We start from the raw sequence: 20,014 nt of genomic DNA, 5'->3' as shown, positions 1-20,014 counted from the left end.
TTCACGACGCACTCGATAACGAATCAAGAACCGAAATTGTAGCATTCTACACAGATTTATCCAAAACTGTCAACAAAGTGCCGCATTTTGAGCTTGTACAAAAAGTTGCAAATATTGGAGTGGGAGGTTGCCTATTAGAAAATATCATTGACTACTTAGACAATAGGAAACAATTCGTTCGGGTAGACAACACAAGATCGGAAACTTTAGATGTAACAAGCGGGGTACCCCAAGGTTCTCTTCTCGGACCACTCCTGTTTTGCATTTTCATCAATGACCTACCTGATGTGTTAGTTTTCTCTTACCCATTTTTCTTCGCGGATGACCTAAAAATTCTTGCAGTGAAGAAAACGTTTTGGCAAGTTCAAAACGATCTCAATGGTATTGAACAGTGGGTAAACGAAAATAAAATGAAATTAGCCATGGAAAAATGTGCAAAGCTGAGCATAAGAGGTCAAACACAAAATTACGAGCTTATGGGCACTAAACTAGAGTCATCCAAAGTCATCGAAGATCTCGGCATCTATGTTTCCCATGACCTGACGTGGAAGACACACATCGAAGAACGACTGAAAAAAGCGAACAAAGTACTCTACCTACTTCGACGAAACATAGCTCTTCAAGTAAGACAAGAGATCAAGCTCGGACTCTACAAGTCACTAATTTTGCCAGTACTCTTATATGGCTCTGCATGCACAAATCCGAACCGAGGTGAGCTACAACAGCTTGAAAGATTTCAAAAGAAAGTAGTCAAATGGATCCTTGGACAAAAAGTCATGCCGTATCCAAATCAACTGAGACTTCTTAACATACTACCACTACCAATGTTCATGCAACTAAATGACATTCTACTTTTATCGAAATCGAAAGAAAACGATAGCTTTTTACCAATGCTGAAACAAAATTCAGAAAAAGGGAGAACAAATGAATTATTCAAGCTCCCGAAAACCAGAACTGAAAAAGGCTAGAAATGATTTCTTTTTCCGTACATGCAGACTAGCAAATCGAATAGAAAAATACATTGAATTTAATACGAAAAAAGTCGAGTTTTAAATTTCATGTGGAAGTTTGTAAACGAGCGATTCGACGAAAATAACATCTGTAGCTGGCATCTATGCTGTGACTGTCAGATCTGCAGAAATAATAGGACAATTTTCTAAGACGACGACTGAGTCAACATGATGAACGAGTTCTTTCACTCAGTGTTCTCACCCAAAATTCCTTTCAGTATACAAGATGTAAAATTGAGAAATCCTGAAATTACAAACTTCGAAATCTCAAAGAAAGCAATCTACGAAATACTTCTTTCACTAGATGCCACAAAGTCGCGAGGCCCAAATGGCATCCTGCCTGCATTTTTCCAACGTACAGCACGCGAAACAAGTACAGCACGACTGAAAAAAGCGAACAAAGTACTCTACCTACTTCGACGAAACATAGCTCTTCAAGTAAGACAAGAGATCAAGCTCGGACTCTACAAGTCACTAATTTTGCCAGTACTCTTATATGGCTGTGCATGCACAAATCCGAACAGAGGTGAGCTACAACAGCTTGAAAGATTTCAAAAGAAAGTAGTCAAATGGATCCTTGGACAAAAAGTCATGCCGTATCCAAATCAACTGAGACTTCTTAACATACTACCACTACCAATGTTCATGCATCTAAATGACATTCTACTTTTATCGAAATTGAAAGAAGACGATAGCTTTTTACCAATGCTGAAACAAAATTCAGAAAAAGGGAGAATAAATGAATTATTCAAGCTCCCGAAAACCGGAACTGAAAAAGGCTAGAAATGATTTCTTTTTCCGTACATGCAGACTAGCAAATCGAATAGAAAAATACATTGAATTTAATACGAAAAAAGTCGAGTTTTAAATTTCATGTGGAAGTTTGTAAACGAGCGATTCGACGAAAATAACATCTGTAGCTGGCATCTATGCTGTGACTGTCAGATCTGCAGAAATAATAGGACAATTTTCTAAGACGACGACTGGGACGAAATTCCCCTCAGTGAAAACTGTAAATCCCCAGCAACAACAACAACAACAATATAGGCGACTCACGAAATTTTAACCCCCATTTTTGTATTTTTATGGTGGTATGCAGGGGGGGGGGGCTCTATGTTACATTCCCAAGCTTGGGGGACGATAACGGGGAGAGGTAGATAATTAGTCTACTGAACAATTAAGGCAGCTGAAGTTAGGGAATTCGTTAAGCTAATGAAAATTACCACACGTTTGTTTTCGCCACCGACAAGTTATGACTCCTGGGCGAGGATAGCAACCATGTTTTTAGCCATTTCTTAAGATTTCAACAAGTGCTCAACTTAGGCCATACTGCAATCGATTAGACGAGCTTTTGAGCTACTCTTTTCTGAGCACTTTTCATTTTGAAAAAGGCGAGAAAAGATTCATTGAAAATGCCATCTTTATGCTCCCCCCAATTACAGAGCACGTGTGATTACATGGTAAATTATTATGTAAAAATATTGCACGTGCTTCTGGGGTTGCAAATTAATATGAACCCACTAAGTTGAGGGGGGGGGGGCACAAACGGAAAAGATCCGGAAAAAGATAGCCTAATCCCGAATAATGGTTTCGCCCTTGTTCCGTTTTGTAGTGTAGTATTCATCGAGGGCTATCAAGTTATCTCATAGGGAAGTTATGCAACTGTTTTTTATCTCAACGAGAGTTGATTAATGTTATAGAAACGCAATTTTAATGAAAAGTTTCTTTGCCAAACTTAGTTGCCCTAACTTATTCGCTCTCTCGAGCAAGCAGATCTCTTCACTTATCGACGCCTTCTCAACTGTTGACCAAAAACGCTGCTCAAATTTAAATTTTTAGTTCTCTAAATAAGTTAACGTCCTGATTGTCCTGTGACCTTGCAGGTGCAGGCTTCGTAGCATCTCGCATCAGGGCACTAAGTCCCTCGGGTGCCTATGGTTTATGATCCAAAGGTGTGCGAAGGGAACTTGGGGAATAACATTACCTATCATCTGGTGTTATTAATGTCTTTTCAGATTCAATGAAAAAGAAAATTGTTTTGAATCAAAAGCATGGAGTTGCTCATTCCACTGACAAAATTTCAAAAAAGAAAAAGAAACAAGAGAATCGGAAGTTAAAATTACTTATTGAAGAAGCTAAGAACATTTCCAAGAAAAACAAACTGTCTGTTTCTGATGAGTTTTTGCCCAAAAGAAAGATGACAGAATTCGAGGATGAGGAGAAAAGCAGTGAAGTGGTCAAAAGTTCAGATACTGAAGAAAAAATGCAACCAATGTACAGCGAAGTGCCATCAAAGAAGCACAAGTCAACGACATTGAAGTTGGAAAAGGGCCAATGTATAACTTTACGAGGCATGTGCATTTTAAAGTGCATTTCCGGATGTCTTGAGATAAATTGCTACCAAGCGACTCCTGGCAGTATTTTCAAGATGATCTGTCCAAACTATGGGTGCATGCAAATTAATTTACGAGCAGTCAAGGAAACTTCGTTCCAAATATCACCGCTTGAACGAAGAGTATGTGACGTGTTTCGAGCCCTAAGTTTGTACAATACGTTACAAAATTTGTTCATTGAGCACGAAAAGTTCACATGGACAACTGATAGTGATGTTTACGTCACTATAGACAATCGAATTGAAAATTTTGTTACAGAAGCTTTAGGAAAATCTTCCAAAAGTTATCGCTCTAAGATTTGTGTGTGCGGGACTAAAAACTCTGGAAAAAGCACCACCTCTTTGTTTATTGTTAATTTGTTACTGTGTATTATATCTGAGCCCCGTGTTTTATGGCTTGATGTTGATGTTGGACAGCCTGAATTCTCGTTACCTGGGTCTGTATCTCTGCTGGAGCTGACAGAGCCAGTTTTTGGGCCAAATTTCTGTCACTTGCGGAAACCCGTGCGTTCCATTTTTGTCGGTTGCGTTAACATCGTTGACGCATTAGTCATATACCTCAATGCAATCGAATCACTGATTAATTACGTTGATGAGAATTATTCAAAAAGTATTCCAATAGTTTTCAACATGCCTGGTTGGTTAGAAGTTGGTTTGGGTTTCGAAATAACTTCCAATCTTATGCGAATCTTGCAGCCTTCACATACTGTGCAATTCTTAGTGAATGGTACAAATGTTGTAGAAATGAAGCCTGAAACAGTGTCCTCAGCCTGCAATTTGCGACCTGGTTCAAATTTGAAAGCAGTCGATTATGATTTACTTATAATTGATTTAGATAGTCCTCGGAAGAATGCGAAAACTCAAAATGCCTCTAAAGAACGGCAGATTCGTTGCATTGTCCACTTTAACGAAATGTTTGCTAATATCAGCCCTTCTGTTAATCACATACAACACACTTGTGTAATGGATTTTCCTAGGAAACCTGTTTCTCTCATCGGCAAAGTTCTTGAAGTTTTTCCCACAAACAGTAGTCTGAACCCAAAATTAATTCTGATGGCATTTAATATGAGCATCGTGGCTTTCTGCAATCTACAGGCTAACGAAACCTTTTTCGAACCTATTGCAGTGAATAACAGCGAGTTTTGTGTTGCCAACGAGAAATGTCAGAAAAGGAGCAAACGGATTGTTCTTGGATATGGAATCGTTGCCGGTGAGTGGGGGGGGGGGGGGGGAGTACTGCTTCTTAATACTTTTTAAAAATGTCATTTTTAAACTATTTTACTGGATATAAAGGATTATATTGAAATTGCAGACAATGCAACAGATAAGAGCTCCAAAATGTTTATCATAATTATAAATACTGAAACAGAATTTTGCGATGAGGGAGTACTTAATTCTTGAATTTGCACCCCCCCCCCCCCCCAAATTCGTGACTTTTATTGATGAATCTGTTAGTTTTGTTTTTGTGTTTCAGAGGTTGACAAAGAAGGTTCGAAGATGTCAGTGATCACCGACTTGACAGAAGAGGAGCTGAGTAAATGCAGTCTCATCAGCAAAGGTAAAGTGTTAAGCAGTTCTTCATTTAATAAGATGCATAATCAAAATGGTACATCTTAGTAGTGCACCCGGAACAACCCCGGGTCTTTCCCATTATAGCCCCCCATGAAAGTATAGCCCCCATTATGGTATATTTACCATGATTGAGGGGCTGCTATAGGCTATCTGACCACTAAGCTGGGGGGGGGGGTATAATGGGAAAGACCCACAACCCCCTATTGGTTGCAAAATGTATTCTGTGCAGTAGATTTATTGGAACATATGGGCCTGTGATGATTTTGAATGTCGGATTTCTGAATCGCTCTAAGAAGTGTTCTGATTTGATTAAAGGCCGGTGAGAATGATTACCTTGTGAATGGAGAGCTGGATGATGAAATTTTCATGTTGACTCGTGATTGTTGCTAAGAAGTGTTCTGAAAAGTCGACTTTTGGTTGGTCACTCGTGAATCTTAGTTGATAAGTAAACAACATGACTTCGGGAAGGATTTTTTTCTTGTACAAAGCAAGGAACCGTTTTAATTTTCAAACTAGAGTCTAACTTGAAACTGAAATTCTCGATGCGGTTTTTCAAATTGTCTGACAAAATTGTTGGGATCTATTCTGTCTCCCCCCAGCTTAGTGGGCTAATATCTTTTACGCCCCCATGCGCACGCGCTATTTTTTTCTACATAGTAATGTGCTATATAACAACATATAATTTGTTACTGGGAGGGCGTAGAAAACACGGGGGGGGGGGCAAAACAGAATAGATCCAATTATTATTTAAGTTAATTTCTGTTGATTTCTTTAATAGTGACTCGTGATTTAATCACAAAGAAGTTCTGAGCTTTTGACGCGCATGTTCACATGCATTATTTTGTTTTCAGTCCGGTCGTTTGAGAGCAATTTGCCCGACGTCAGTCCGTTATATCTGATCATTTCATTTGAAGAATTTGGTTTTAATTTCTGCATGATGATTGTGTACCAATTGACTCATGATATGTTCTCTAAGAAGTTCTGATTTCTTCATTAAGCAAAAATTATGTATTGAAGTTTTTGTGTGATGATTTTTCTTGATTTGACTCCTGATGTATTCTCTAAGAAGTTCTGAATTGACGTGGAAGCTGACTATAAGCAATGAGAATTTGTTGGGTTAATGTAGTTTTTAATGGTTTATTTTCATAAATTGAGTTAAGAAAGGGTGCTAAGTTTTCACTCTTACTTTTGAGTAGCAACATATTCACTGTTTTTCACAGGTTTGTTCAGATGAGCAATTGTGAGCGACTGCTTTAATGCTGATAGTTGTCTAGAGGTTTTTTTCTGCTCATATGTCAGTTTTTAATGATGAAGCTTTGATCTTGTGATTCCTGATTCTTTCTAAGAAGTGTTCTGACCCCATTAACTGTTTTCTTATCTTGTTCTTTACATTCAGTGCTGCTTTCTAAATGTTTAATTACTCTCAAACGAAGATTGTAGCTATTATATTGCCCCTGTACTCTTTTTTAATGCAATTTTTTCCTTGACCGATTTTTTATCTTCACTTTTCGTCGTCAATAACGGGATAAACAGGTAGCGCTCAGAGGGTATTAAATTCTCTTAGAGCCCTAAGCTCCCAAGCGTTACTAAGCTTTAAAAAATGTAATTCACCTAAACTGTTTTGAAGAGACAATTTCATGGTGTGAAGGGCGGTTCTTAATCCTAAAAGTTTGACCACCTCTGTTCCCCCCCCCCTCAACTTCCACTTGTCCACCCTCCTCCACCTGTCGATTTGAATCCCCTCTCATCTAGCCTTCGCAGCTCCCATCGTTTGTCATCCCCCCACACACTCACACTCCGGTCACCCCCTTTTATGCTAAGATGCCTAACCACCAGCTGGCTACTACCGAAGCCAACCGCTCGCCTGTCGTTTGAGAGCAATTCTTCCGTTAGTCGTTGATGTGTTTGTTTTCGGTCCTGTCATAAGACTTGCTTTTTGATGGCTGGCATACGTTTGGCTTCGTTTCTCCGAGTGAAATCATGACGATTGGTTTGATTTTTAATTAATAGGGTCTTTTATTGCTCTCAAGTGTAGTTCGATTTATTATTGCTATGCGTGCGTTTGCCAACTGCTCGCCCGTTGTAGAGCAATTTTCCCGACATTCGTTGGTTTTGCTTGATTAATTTATTTGAAGAATATGGTTTTAAGTTCTACGTGATGATTATATACCTATTGACTTATGATGTGTTCTCTAAGAAGTTCTGATTTGCTCATTAAGCCGAAAATAAGTGAGGTTTTTGTTTCAATGAGACATATTTCCCTGATTTGTATTTGGTTCCTGATCTTTTGTAACACATTTGAGATCTTCCCCCGGGTCTTTCCTATTATACTCCACCATTAGTGGTCATATAATCTATAGCCCCTCCTCCTCCCCAATCATGGTAATTATACCAGAACGGGGGTTAAAATAAGATTCGTGTGTGGGCCTCCTATGGGAAAGATCCTCAATATTTTGTGTGCACGTGGGATACTATGTAATGCACGTGCTCTGTCTGTAATTGGGAGGTGCATAACGCACGGGGTCACAAATGGGTAAAAATCCCACATTTTATTTTAGATTAGAGTAATCCTGAGCACACTGTCACGCTGCTTTGAGTTATCAAACTGCTGCCAGTGGTTGCTTCAAAACTAAAATGTAGCTATCACTATAGTTCTGCTGGTGTTTCGTCTGATTTTTCACCTGATCAGTTTGGCTTTTCATATAGAGGAGCGGTGAACTGTTAATGAGCAAGGGCCTGAAGTTGCTCTTTAGTTCTATGAGAATTTGACTTGTATGTGAAGTGTAATTTACGGATACTTTTGAGCGAAAATTCGAGCTGTGTAGTAAATCGCAATTTCGCAAGGCAGTTATCCCCTTACACAGCTACGTTAGCCTCCCTTAGCTAAGCTTGCCTATTTTACCCGTCGTTTTAGAGCAATTATTGGTATTTCCTGTTATCGTCTCAAAATTTCAGTGGTCTCACAACGTACAGACCTACAATTGTAAACATATCGTAAGGGGGGGGGGGGCTAGAATGGGATGGACCCCAGATTCTTCCTACGTTAGTCGTTTGTTTTCCTGTGTATACTTCAACTCTTCATGATGAAGCTATAATCTAATGATTTCTGATTCTTTCTAAGAAGTGTTCTGATATCTGTGCTCCCACAGTTTTTTTTAAACTGAAGTTTTGTACTCAGAGTGAGTGTAATAGTTATTAATTGCTCTCAAACGAAGTTTATAGCAATTATATTAGTCCTGTCGGATTTTTAATGCGATTGTTCGCTTGACCGATTTTTCGTCTGACCCATTTGACTTTTCGTCCTCAAAGACGGGATAGACAGGTAGCCCCAGCGGGCATTAAGTGCTCTTAGAGTCTTTCCGCTCACTAGTCTTCAAGTATGCGATTCACAGAATCTGGTTTGGAGACTTTTACTTATGGTGCGAAGGGCGGTTCTTTAGAGATTGACCCCCCCCCCCCCCCACTGTTGCCACCCCCATCAGCCCCCCCCGCTGTGCTCACTTACGCGCCTTCAATTAAGCTAAAGTAGCCTCACTAAGCTGTGCCTAGCTTGCGACGAAGCCAACCGCTCACAGGTAGTTTGAGAGCAGTTCGCCCGACTATGTTACTACTAATGTGAACAAGTGTCGTGTTTCTTTTTCTTTTAGTGATATGTGAAGCTTTATTCAACTTAGATCGTCGTATTTAAATGTTGCATTCAATTTTTCATCGGCAAGATTTGAACCTATTTTGTTCTTCGTTTTAATCGATTATTTGCCTCAGGTTGAGAATTTCTGCTAACTGGAATGAATGACCAATATCATGGGACAGACTGCCTGTAACCATTTCTATCGAAGTGGTCCTCTAATAGTGTCACAATATCTGTATCGTGAGAACCTCTTGCATACTTCTGAATTGCTGTTTTTTGTTAATTTGTGAGGTACTCATATTTAGAAACATTAAGAGTTCTCTGAAGTTGACCAAAATCTAAAATGACTACAAATTCGGTATTGAAGTTTTTAGTGATGATGTTTCTTGACTTGACTCCTGATGTGTTCTCTAAGAAGTTCTGAAGACTATAAACAACGACAATTTTGTAGTGGGTGTTTAATGAGTTTATATTTTCCTAAATTGTGTGAAGAAAGTGCTAATGTTTCACTCTTACTTTTGAGTAGCAGCCAGATCAATGTTGTTTTTCACAGGTTTGTCCAGAGGAGCAATTTGGAGCGACTGCTCTATGCTGATAGTTGTCTAGACGTTCTTTTTCCTGGTAATTTGTCAATTTTTGATGATGAAGCTCTGATATTGCGATTCCTGATTCTTTCTAAGAAGTGTTCTGAACCCATTAACTGTTTTTGTTATTTTTTTCTTTACATTGAGTGCTGCTTTCTAGATGTTAATTGATTAATTTGACTTCTAATGTACCGGTACATGATTGACTGTCATTTGACGTTTGATCGTATTTTATGATACAAAGTTATCATCGCTTCCGCGCTGTTTAAATTGAGATCTTAGTTTTCGTTGTCAATTGATGCTCAGAATACCGTTTCCCACATTTCCAGAGCAAAGTTTCAAATTATTTCTCAATTTTGAACTCCGTCTATTTAATTATCATGAACTGGCTTAAACGATGGAACCCGCTAGTCGTACTGTTCATTGAAGCGGCTGGTACTAACCTTTTGCATGAATAAATTGGCTCGTTTGTCCGGCAACTGTAAGCAAAAATTGGTTTTTGTGCTTTGTGGGGTGCTCTAGTCAGTTTTTGCGAAGTGTCATAATGCTTAGGAATCAGTTATATGGCTTGGAATCAACATTTAGTATTACGTTTCTTATTTGTGCTATATTTTGGTCGTCGAGTTTCGTGTCATTTATGTTGCTAGTTTGTTCTCGGAGCCTAATTTAGCTGCCCCTTTCAAAAATTGTTTTTTAATATTATGAGTTGAATTTGAGCTTTTGATTTTTTGTATCTTTGGCTCTACCTCTAAAGTAGTCGCAGTGTACTAAGTTGCTCACTAGTTGTTGCGTTTCGCTATCAACGACATACAATTGCTTTCCCAAAATTTTTACAACTGATAGTGCGCAAGGTTTAATGATTAGTTACCTCTTTGACGAATTATTCAAATTTTCTGAGATGTCGAATTGAAATTTGTCCAATGATGTTGTCTTTCATTTGACTAGTGATATATTCTCTAAGAAGTTCTGATATATTTTTGACTTCAACTCACAATGTTATTTACAAGGTTTTTGAACAATGTTTGATTATGAACAATGTTTTTATTTGCATTGTGAAGCCCTTGTTTTCACAGTTGGAAAAGAAGTTTGTGATGAATCTGCTTTCTTATGACTTGTGATTCTCTCTAAGAAGTGTTCTGACAAAACTAAGTGTTCTGACTCTAAGAAGTGCTCTATTTTCTAGACTTTTTTTGCGCACAGTGATTCTGTCTGAGATTCTGTCTGTGATTCTGACTTCGTCTGTTTTGTTAAACTTAACCGAAGTTGGAGTGAGAAAGACGCAACAAACCTGAATGAAAATTTGAAAAGAGCTAAGGGTTAATTTTAAATTAATCGCTAAATGGTTCGTTCCGGTATTTATGATATTGAAATAATTTTCTCAAAAATTGTGACAATTGAATGTGTTTGAGGTTTTATGGTTCTCTAAAACACTATTCGAATTGTACAATTCATTGCCCTGCTTACCTAACAACTTTTCAGTTTTCAATGTTGTGTTTCTTTTGTATTAGATAATCATTTCTCAAGTATTCGTTTTTCAATTGTTCTCATATCTCTAAATTTTTTTGTCTTTCTTACTGGCCCCTAGTTTGAGAGTTTCATTGAAATACAAGAAAGATCTTCAAAGGATCGAAGTTAGCTAAGATACGAGTTTGAAATTTGTTCCTGATGATTTCATCAACACAAAACTGTCTTTTTATTCTTTTATTTTTATCTGAGATAGCCCTTGTTATTTATGTCGGTTGAAATGATGTCTGCAATGAGTTTGCAGCCCTTTTTCCTGATTTTTTCTGAAAAGTGTACTGATAAATTGCTCGCACGTTTTTTGTCTTTGAAAGACTTGAAAGAGAGCATGTCTGTTTAAGTTTGCTTACTACTCTGTCGTTGACACATTCGATAGGTCAAGTAGTTTTGCCATATTTCCTTTTTATATATCTTGTCAGGACATCTAATGGCTGGTTTAAATGTGTGCACATTATTCGAAAACCTTGTTTTTTTGCTCGCGTTTCAGATTGAACTGAAGATGTCTGAACTTTTGCAAAATTTTATTCAGGTGTCTGTTTTTTTAAAAGTTTTGTGATACACCTTAAGTTGTGATCTTTGATTTAAGAAGTTCTGGTTAATGGTGGTTTTTCGAACGAGTTTTTGTCTAAATTGTGTTAAAATTTTTGCTATCTTTGCTTCACTGAAATTTTAACTGTTTTGGAATATCAGGTAATCGCAGATTAGTTCATTCAGATGGGAGCGATTATAAGCCAACTGTTAATTAGTAGCCGCCCTCATCTTCTCAGCCGGCTATTATAGCGCTCCTATTTTTTTTTTACAATTCAAAGAATTTGAATTGTATTGGGGCGCTGTCTTTTTTTTTAAGATCTGTTCACACATTTTCTTGATTTTTGAAGTCAAATTGGAGTAGTGATTTTGGTCACGCCGAAACAGGAAGTGGAGCGAAAAAGCGAGTGGTTTTGCGGCGTGAAATTTTTTCGCTCTAATTTTAAAGTAGTGTGAGAAAACGGTGTTTGAACAAAAATTCGCTTTCTCGCTAGTGGTTTTTTTTACTGTTTTTTCAATTTTTTGGATCGGATTTTTTTCTAAATGGTTTTCCCAATCCATTAATAGTCCGTTCTAGGTTTAGTTTTCTGTTTAGTCAATGAAAATTCTTTGAATTGTACGTCAGGACTTGTCCTGCTATGTTTTTTTTACTTCGTCGATCTTCTTTTTCGCTTTACCTTTTTGCCGCTTTTTCGACATTTTGCGTGAAGTTTTTTTGACTTCTGTAGGCTAGTTTCACTCTTCTGTCATTCTGCTCAAAGTCCTTTTAAACAGCAGCTGCTCAGCAAAGCAATTCAAAATGAAGAGAGTCAGTATAAAAAAATCAAAGTCAGAAATAGAAACGAGGTAAACCCATAAAGCCCATTTTTAGATGCCTGGTACTTGAACTTTGTTCTCATAAGTTTTAGTTACTACCTATAATGCTTATTGGTATCCATACTAGACACTGAGAGACAGGAGTATGTTCAACTACGAAATGACATCAAAATAAATTGCACTTAAAAATGTTTTTGTACAAAAATCAATTTTCGTTGATATTTTCTTTTCTTTCAATACCAATAGAGTTATGGGAATCAACGGCGGCTAAAATGTTTGCATATTGAATATAGCAGATTTTTAATGGAATTTTTAATCTCGGGGTGTTCTTTACTGCTCAGATTCTTAAGCAGCTGAACTAAAATGTTGGCCGTCTACTCAAGTTTATGCCAAAAGTTGCCGAAATTGTTCTTTATCAGTAAAATTGTTGTTTTTGATTTCTTTATAATACTATTCAAGTACATGGTTTGAAAGTTATTGGCTTAATCATATGCCTTGAATCAAAGGCATTTGACATCCGTGGTCGGTATTGTGTTTTTGAACTTTTTTACGGAACCCTCTAATGAAACCTCCCTGTGAATGTGTTTTTTAGCCGATTATGCAATGAAAATTAAGGTTCAGTTCACTGTCAAGCTCGTATTGAGAAAAGTTACCTTGTAATGTTGATTGTGACTATATTGCATTTCGGTATACCTGAATTCCTAGTATGTTTCACATGTTTCTTTACTTCGAGTGTATTTTTCTAGCCCTTTGCTGTTGTGAGTGTGATAGTAACAAAAACAATTATGAAAGTTATTGGATTTAAAGTTATTATTATAAAAGTTACTGGAGGAATTTTTTATTTTATGCTTCATGAAAAGTGCATAGGTGTCAATTTACGATTTTTTGTGATGATTACTGTCGCTTGACTCCTGATAAATTCTCTAAGAAGTTCTGAAATGTTCTTTACGTAAACAATGGCTATTAACAATGCTATTTGCATTGCCAAGCCCTTGTTTTATTAATTTTTGAAAGGTAGTTTGTAATGAACCTACTTTTAGTGATTCCTGATTCTATCTAAGCCGCGTCCCAACTATGAGCCTAATTATCATTATAATTATAATTATAATAAAACTAATAAAAATGGAAACCACTATTTCAATAATGGTGGCTACTACGGTAACACCAAGCAAACATACACTTATGTCAGAGTCGCAAACAGGCCCTGATCTTTCCTAAGTCTAATGTCATTCATCTGTAACTAAGTTTATTGATGTTATCCTATTCTCTCCTTGTTCGGGTTTTCTTATTATATCTTTTAATTTCTAATCTTAATTACACAGTTAACAGCAACAGGGTAATCAAATTAGGTAAAAAACACACCAGAAACGTCGCATATTTTCTCACACACCTTATTTACATAATATACCAGATAGCAAAGACCCTACTACTATGTGGGGACGTGGAGACAGACCCCGGACCAGCAGCAATCGGCTACATGGACCTTCAACATCAGGTTAGTCGTTCTCCTTCTTTACTCAAATTTTTTCACGTCAACACACAAAGTGTTAGAAACAAAGAACACACTTAATGAAACTCATCCTAAACTTGACACCAAACACAATCTTTGGCATTACTGAAACATGGTTGACACCTGAGGATGATGAAAAACTCAGGGACCTCGATCCATTGTATAGCTCTTTCAGAAATGATCGGAAGTGCAACACTAAGGGCGGTGGTGTTCTTCTAGCAGTCCCAAAAATCCTGTCTCCTAAAGTGAGACCTGATCTGTGTACACATTTTGAGCAAACGAGTTTTGAAAGCATGTGGGTTGAGTACTCATCCACTGGAAGTGGAACTAAAGCTGTTGTTGCGGTTTTATATAATCCATCTAAAAGTCTAATGGACAACTTTCTGAATACACTCAACCGTTCCATTGATATTGTTGCTGCTGAGGGAAAATCCCTAACCATTATGGGAGATTTCAACATAAATTATTTCAAAGAATCTGGAAGAACCAATCTAAGCACTGTTCTCAATCCTTATGGTCTTAAAGTCTGTAACACTTTTCTACCTACTAGAATTACTGAAAATGGGTCGTCCATAATTGATTTCCTTGTCACCGACACTTCCTTTACTGATTCATTCGTATGTGATACAATAGTTAAATCAGATCATTTGGCTCAGTTGGTGATATCCCATTGCAATATTAAACCATCTAAAGAAGCTGTCCGAAAGGTTATATTTGATAAGCGTTACTATTCTATACAAGAATTCTGCAAAACCCTCTCACAACAAAATTGGGGTTTTCTATGGACTCTTGCTGATCCACAAAAACAACTGGAGTATTTCACTAATACTTTCGAAAGAGTCTTAAGACTAAGACTTCACGCTCCTTAAAAAGCAGTCTTTGTTAGGACTGCACGAAAAAGTCATTTAAAAGGCTGGTTTAATGACGAGTGCAAACATGCCCTGCAAGAAAAGCAAGATGCTTTCAGAACATTTTCTGAAAACCAAAACGAAACAAACCAGAAACACTACCGGGAAAAACAAAGAAATCTTAGAAAAGTTATTTCAAGTAATGAAGCGAAAGTGAATAAAGATCTCCGACAATTGTCTACAGACAAAGACAGATGGAAGTTCATAAATGAACAAAGAAACTCGGCCCGTCCTAGCGTGAGTATTGATAGTCTTAGAAATTCATTTGGCGACGTTTTAACTGGTCCCATGCAAATTGCCGAACTACTCAACTATAAGTTTTCCAAGCTTGGAGAATACCTAGGCAGCAGCAGGAGTGCTCCACCAAACTTCAGAGAGACTGAACATGAGCAAGATTTTAATTGTTTTGGCTTTCGCTCGTTTGCTGTACGCGAAGTAACCGATGAATTACTGCGACTTAGAAAAGACAAACCTCGTGGGCCATCACCCATCCCACCTTAGGCATTGATTGACAGCGCTCATATTGTGGCACCCGTACTAACTTTGATTTTCAATAATGCTATAATGCAATATAAGTTTCCCAAAGCCTTAAAGACCCAATGAATTATCGCCCCCTATCCGTGACACCAACATTATCGAAACTATTTGAAAAACTGCTGTTCCGTCAGCACAGTAAATACCTCAATGATAATAATGTTTTATCCCAAACTCAGTTCGGTTTTAGAAAGTCCAGATCTACAAAAGATGCTCTGCTATACTTCACCGAATGTGTACGTCAAAACATGGAGGCTAATGAAAGCGTCTTTTGCGCTGCACTAGACCTTTTGATTCCAAAAGGCATTTGATTCCATTTGCCACCATCGCTTGCAAAGTAAGCTAGTCTCCATTGGTTTTGACAATTTTTCTTGTGCTTTAATACACGATTTTCTTACAGACCGCTTACAAAGAGTTTAACTTAGTGGCATCAGCTCAAACTGGATCAGCGTTAAGCAAGGTGTTCCGCAGGGAACCATCCTTGGTCCGGTCTTGTTTCTCATTTATGTCAATGAAATGAGAGATTTAAGAATCACCTTCAAAATAGTTCAATATGCCGATGATACACTTGTTTTCACATCCAATGTATATCCTCAAATGGCGAAGCAAGAACTTGAACACAGCTTTGAAAAGTTAGTCCATTTTTTTTAATACAACCACCTTCAGGTCAATCCTAAGAAAACCGAATTCTTAACTTTTTCCAAACCATCGTTAGCAAAAAGAACCGAATTGATGACATTAGATTTATGCAACGAACAAATTGAACCAAGTCACAGCATCAAATACCTAGGTGTACACTTAGACAAACACCTCAAGCATGTTATACAAGTGAAACATACTCTTAAAAAAATGGCGACAAGTATTAAAACTTTAGCCCAAATTCGTGGTAGTTTACCCAAAGAAACAAGGCTGTTACTATATCGGTCTCTGGTAATCAGTCAACTAGAATATCCTATTCTTCTTTTAACAAGCCTTTCCAAAGAGGCGATATCTTCAATTGATCGGCAATTAAACTGGGGTATCGAAACTGCCTTTTCCACAAAAAAGTTTGACCGGTCATTAGACCTGAAAAGAAAATACGATATACTTTGCTTTGAAAATTTTCTTGCTTATTCGTGTATCAACTATTTAGTTAAACTCATTAAAAATCAGCTGCCATCTTTCACTGACCTTTCGTTTCCCACTTTGGATCTTAAGCTTTATTGCCGCACTCTCAAGTTCTCCAAAGTAATCACTTTCAAAAGTCTGTATATTAAAAAATCCTACGGAAGCTTTGCGGCTAGTCTTTGGAATGAGCTTGATCGAACAACAAAACAGAAACTTCTCAATTCAAAACAGAGCAGATATTCCCTAAAACAATTGTTACTGAAAACACAAACAACATTGTTCTAAATCAGTCAATGATCACTGGCGGTCTTGTAAACTTTAATCTGCTATACAATATTTAGGTTTTTACTAACTTCTAGGTTTATCTTAAGTTCTTATTAAACCCGAACAAGGAGTGTATTACATTTGAGCTCCTCAACTACTTTAAATTACCCTTTTTTGTTGTTCATCTCCCCATACACTTTCTGTCATAATAATGTAATGTTGGCTCTATTTTTCTGGTACTTGTACCTGTATGATAGTAATTCAAGTGTCTTTTCTCTAAGAAGTGTTCTGATAAATTGTCTGTTGTAGTTTTTTTTCGGATTTGAAGATTTTGGCGGTTTTATTTTTCAAATGACTCACGTAACGGTTATTGGCTGCACATGGCTGGTTATTTTGCTGGCGTTGCTATGTTCGATAGTCTTGCAATAGTGCAGTTTTTGTGTTCTCTCTTTCTAAGCCTTGTTAAATGTGGACAAACAAAGTTTTTGGCAATTATATTAATCCTGTGTTCTTTTCAATGCAATTTTTGTCGATAGATTGTTCTTCTCATGCTTTCAACTTTTGCCCGCAAAAACGGGATAAACAGGTGAAGCTCCCATAGTGTTATTTCGCTAGTCTCTTAAGTGTACACCGAATCTGCTGACAATACACAAAATCGTGTCGAAAAGGGTCGTTTTTTTTGGCGGTTTGGACCTCCTTCACTCTGCTCCCCTCCCCACTGCAATCCCTCCTCATCTACTTCCATCGGGAACCACAGCACGCTCGACCCCCTGCGCGCTGCTCGTTTAAGATAAATTCGCCCAACGCTGGTCGATAATGCTCAACATGTTTAAGGTATAACCTCACTTATTGCTGTTTCTGTTGAGTTTTGTGAGATATATTGGTTTGAATCCTGAGATATTTTATAAGAATTTTTGGTTTTTCTGTTTTAACAGCTCTTGCCTAAATTTCTTGAAAACGTTTGCTATCTTAAGTTTCATTAAATTTTTTGGAGCTTCATTTGTATTTTTAGTTTTGGGTGTTCTTCATTGCTCATAAAAGCAAGTAGCTGAACGCAATCAGTAGCAGATTTTTTTCCAGGAGATTTAATCATCATCATGGTGGTCTATAATAAGATTGATGTGTCATTTGAAACCCCTATGCCTTGTCAGCTAAAAAAAGTTGCAATTGACCCCCGAGCTGTTGATTTCGATGATTCACTGGCGTAGTTAGTAATATTTTATAAATGCTTTTAAAAGAAACCTACTCTCAAGTTTCAAGTTTTTGGAAGCCAAGTATACGTTGAACATTTGAAGAATTTTTAGAATTCTAAATTTTTTTGCGGTTTTGTTCTCTTTCGGAACGGATTAGTTTTGTTGTTTCCTTCTATGAGCTTCTCGCATTTCTGTTGGACTGAATTTCTCACTTGTTTAATTTAAGTCAATTATTATTGATAAAATTTTCAACACGTTGTTTTGGTCAATGAGTTTTATGTATGAAAACCGCCTTTTAGTCAATTAGTTTTATGTTTGAGAGTTATTCAGGATTATGCGGAATTAATCTCCAGTTAACGGTGTTAACTGTTCATGGAGGTCTTTGGAAAGCCACAATGCTTTTTTCGTTCCAAAATTTTGAGGCCCATTTACTGGTGATATAAACTTATTTTGTAGTGAAATTTGCTATTGGAGTTTTTGTCATTAAGTTTTTTTACATTTAGAGGAAAATAAAATTTTTTATGCTTCAATTTTGTTGACCAGTAAATTGCATCAGTATAAAAATGGTTTTGAAATAATTAGCTTAAAGAATTTCACAGTTTTGTTATTTCTGCTAACAATTTCGATATATTAATTTTTGTTGATTTTGAGTGCAAGTGGTCATAAAAATTTGCAGCTGTGCTCTTCAGTAGATTTTAGAATTACAAGGTTGTTCTTGAAGACATTAGTACTTAGCAAATTTTGTAGCGAATCTTCGTTTTTCTAATTTTAGTCTGACAATTCTGTGGATTTTGCCTGGCATAACATGCCAAGAAAGATTCTCCTGCCAAGAAAGATTCTTTCTTGGCAGAAGATTCGTCTTTTATATGCCAAGAAAGATTCTTCTGAGATGCTATTTAACCTGTTTTTGCTCACTGATGGCGTTTATATGCGACAAATTGGTATCCAAGTTCTTAACATCTAAATTATTTGCAGTTTCGGTGCTGTTTTAAAATTATTTTTATCCGAATTTGTGAAATAGGTGTTTTTTTTGCAGCTGAAGCATATCTGTTCATGACTTGAACTTTGTCATCTTTCTTTTCGAACATTTGCTTTTGTTAGTGAAAGTTGGGCATTAAAATTTACAGTGCGCAATGCGATTTTGTTGTTCAGTCGTTAATCGCTCTCAAACAATGTTTTTAGCAATTTTATTACTACTGTGGTCTTTTTTCGTGTGTTTTTGCTTGACCGATTTTTTGTCTGACACTTTTAACTTGTCGTCCTCAAAAACGAGATAAACATTTAAATCCCGGAGGGCATTGTGTGGCTAATCAGCTCACTTAGAGCATCACGCCTTGCTAGTCTATAAGTACGCGATTCACCAAAATTATTTCGAGGAGGCAATTTCTTGGTTTGATGTGCGGTTCTAATCTTATAAATTTGATCCCCCGTAAGAGAGGGGGGATCGTAAGAAATAAACTCGAAACATAACAGATCCGCTTTTTCATTGGCATTGGTTTTTGTTTTTTTTAATGCTTTGGTTTAGGTAAAGTTACTTCAAAGTATATTACTTGAAGTTTTTGTAATATAAAGTTTTTTTAAACTGAAGTATTTCTTCATGACTTGATCTTTCAAATTTTCTCCTGTTGCATTGACTTCTGTTTTCTGGCTTTGAGCATTGACACTTTTAAATCTTAGTGGTTTCTGACTCCTTATCAGTTTGCCCTCCCTATCTTATCTACTGCTACGCACTACCCTACCCACGTGAACCTCCCTTTCATCACTCAAATTGACTAACTTAAAGCTGTAGAAATATGGACCAGCTGAGGATATTGATGTCTTATTAAAATAATTGGAAGACAACTTCCTGAACTATACCAAAGTTGTTTAGATAGTAAAATTATTTAAAGGTTTTTATTTATTTCAGGCTCATAATTCTTTCTGCTTGTCAAAAAATATCTGCATTTTTTGGCAATCTGTGAACTATCGTTTCAGGAAGCCTGCCGATACCCGCATGTGCCTTGATCAAATCAGACACCCAATATTGGAAATCGTTTGAATCCTGTTCACGTGAAGGAGTTCCACCCTATGTGACAGGGTTGCACCCGAGAGAACTAAATGCTTCTGGCATGGCTTCTAGGAGGAACTTCGAATCCCGTGCTAATAAAGCTACATAAGCTGGACTTGTGAAGGATTCTGTTATCTTGCTAAAACTTTGAAAAAAAATCGGAAATTCAAGTTTTACTGAAACTAGTTTTCCAAATTTTGACCAATCAATTTAAGTTACGAACCTACGGCAGATCAAAGTATGACAAACAAAATAAATTATTGGAGGACGTATATTTGTTTTTGATTGCTCTCAAACGAAGTTTGTTGTAATTAATAGCCGCGTCAGCTATTCCAGGCGGCTATTGTTGCGCTACTAATTTTTTACTTTGTCTAGCAGAGATTTGTTTCGTCTTACCGTG

The 20,014-nt window shown here is 37.1% G+C and overlaps 1 protein-coding gene across 1 annotated transcript; it reads left to right on the top strand.

The window, feature by feature from the left end:
* Window positions 1-3,029: 3,029 nt before the first annotated feature.
* Window positions 3,030-19,796, top strand: LOC142340720 (polynucleotide 5'-hydroxyl-kinase NOL9-like). Its single transcript, XM_075391419.1, has 3 exons — window positions 3,030-4,612; window positions 4,877-4,960; window positions 19,542-19,796. Exons 1-3 carry the CDS (start codon window positions 3,031-3,033, stop codon window positions 19,721-19,723), a joined length of 1,848 nt encoding a protein of 615 aa, XP_075247534.1. The 5' UTR covers window position 3,030; the 3' UTR covers window positions 19,724-19,796.
* The last annotated feature ends 218 nt before the right edge of the window (window positions 19,797-20,014 follow it).

This window comes from Convolutriloba macropyga, chromosome 6, assembly GCF_964194025.1.
Source record: "Convolutriloba macropyga chromosome 6, txConMacr16.3, whole genome shotgun sequence".
Lineage (NCBI taxonomy): Eukaryota > Metazoa > Xenacoelomorpha > Acoela > Convolutidae > Convolutriloba > Convolutriloba macropyga.
Note: the sequence above shows the minus strand (reverse complement) of the source record. Positions and strands in the feature narration are given on the sequence as shown.

Bases quoted from the DNA above. Each gene is read 5' to 3' on its own strand.
- LOC142340720 (XM_075391419.1), top strand. From the start codon at position 3,031: ATGAAAAAGAAAATTGTTTTGAATCAAAAGCATGGAGTTGCTCATTCC. The intron at 4,613-4,876 runs GTGAGTGGGGGG...TTTGTGTTTCAG, and splicing joins TGGATATGGAATCGTTGCCG to AGGTTGACAAAGAAGGTTCG. The intron at 4,961-19,541 runs GTAAAGTGTTAA...CTATCGTTTCAG, and splicing joins ATGCAGTCTCATCAGCAAAG to GAAGCCTGCCGATACCCGCA.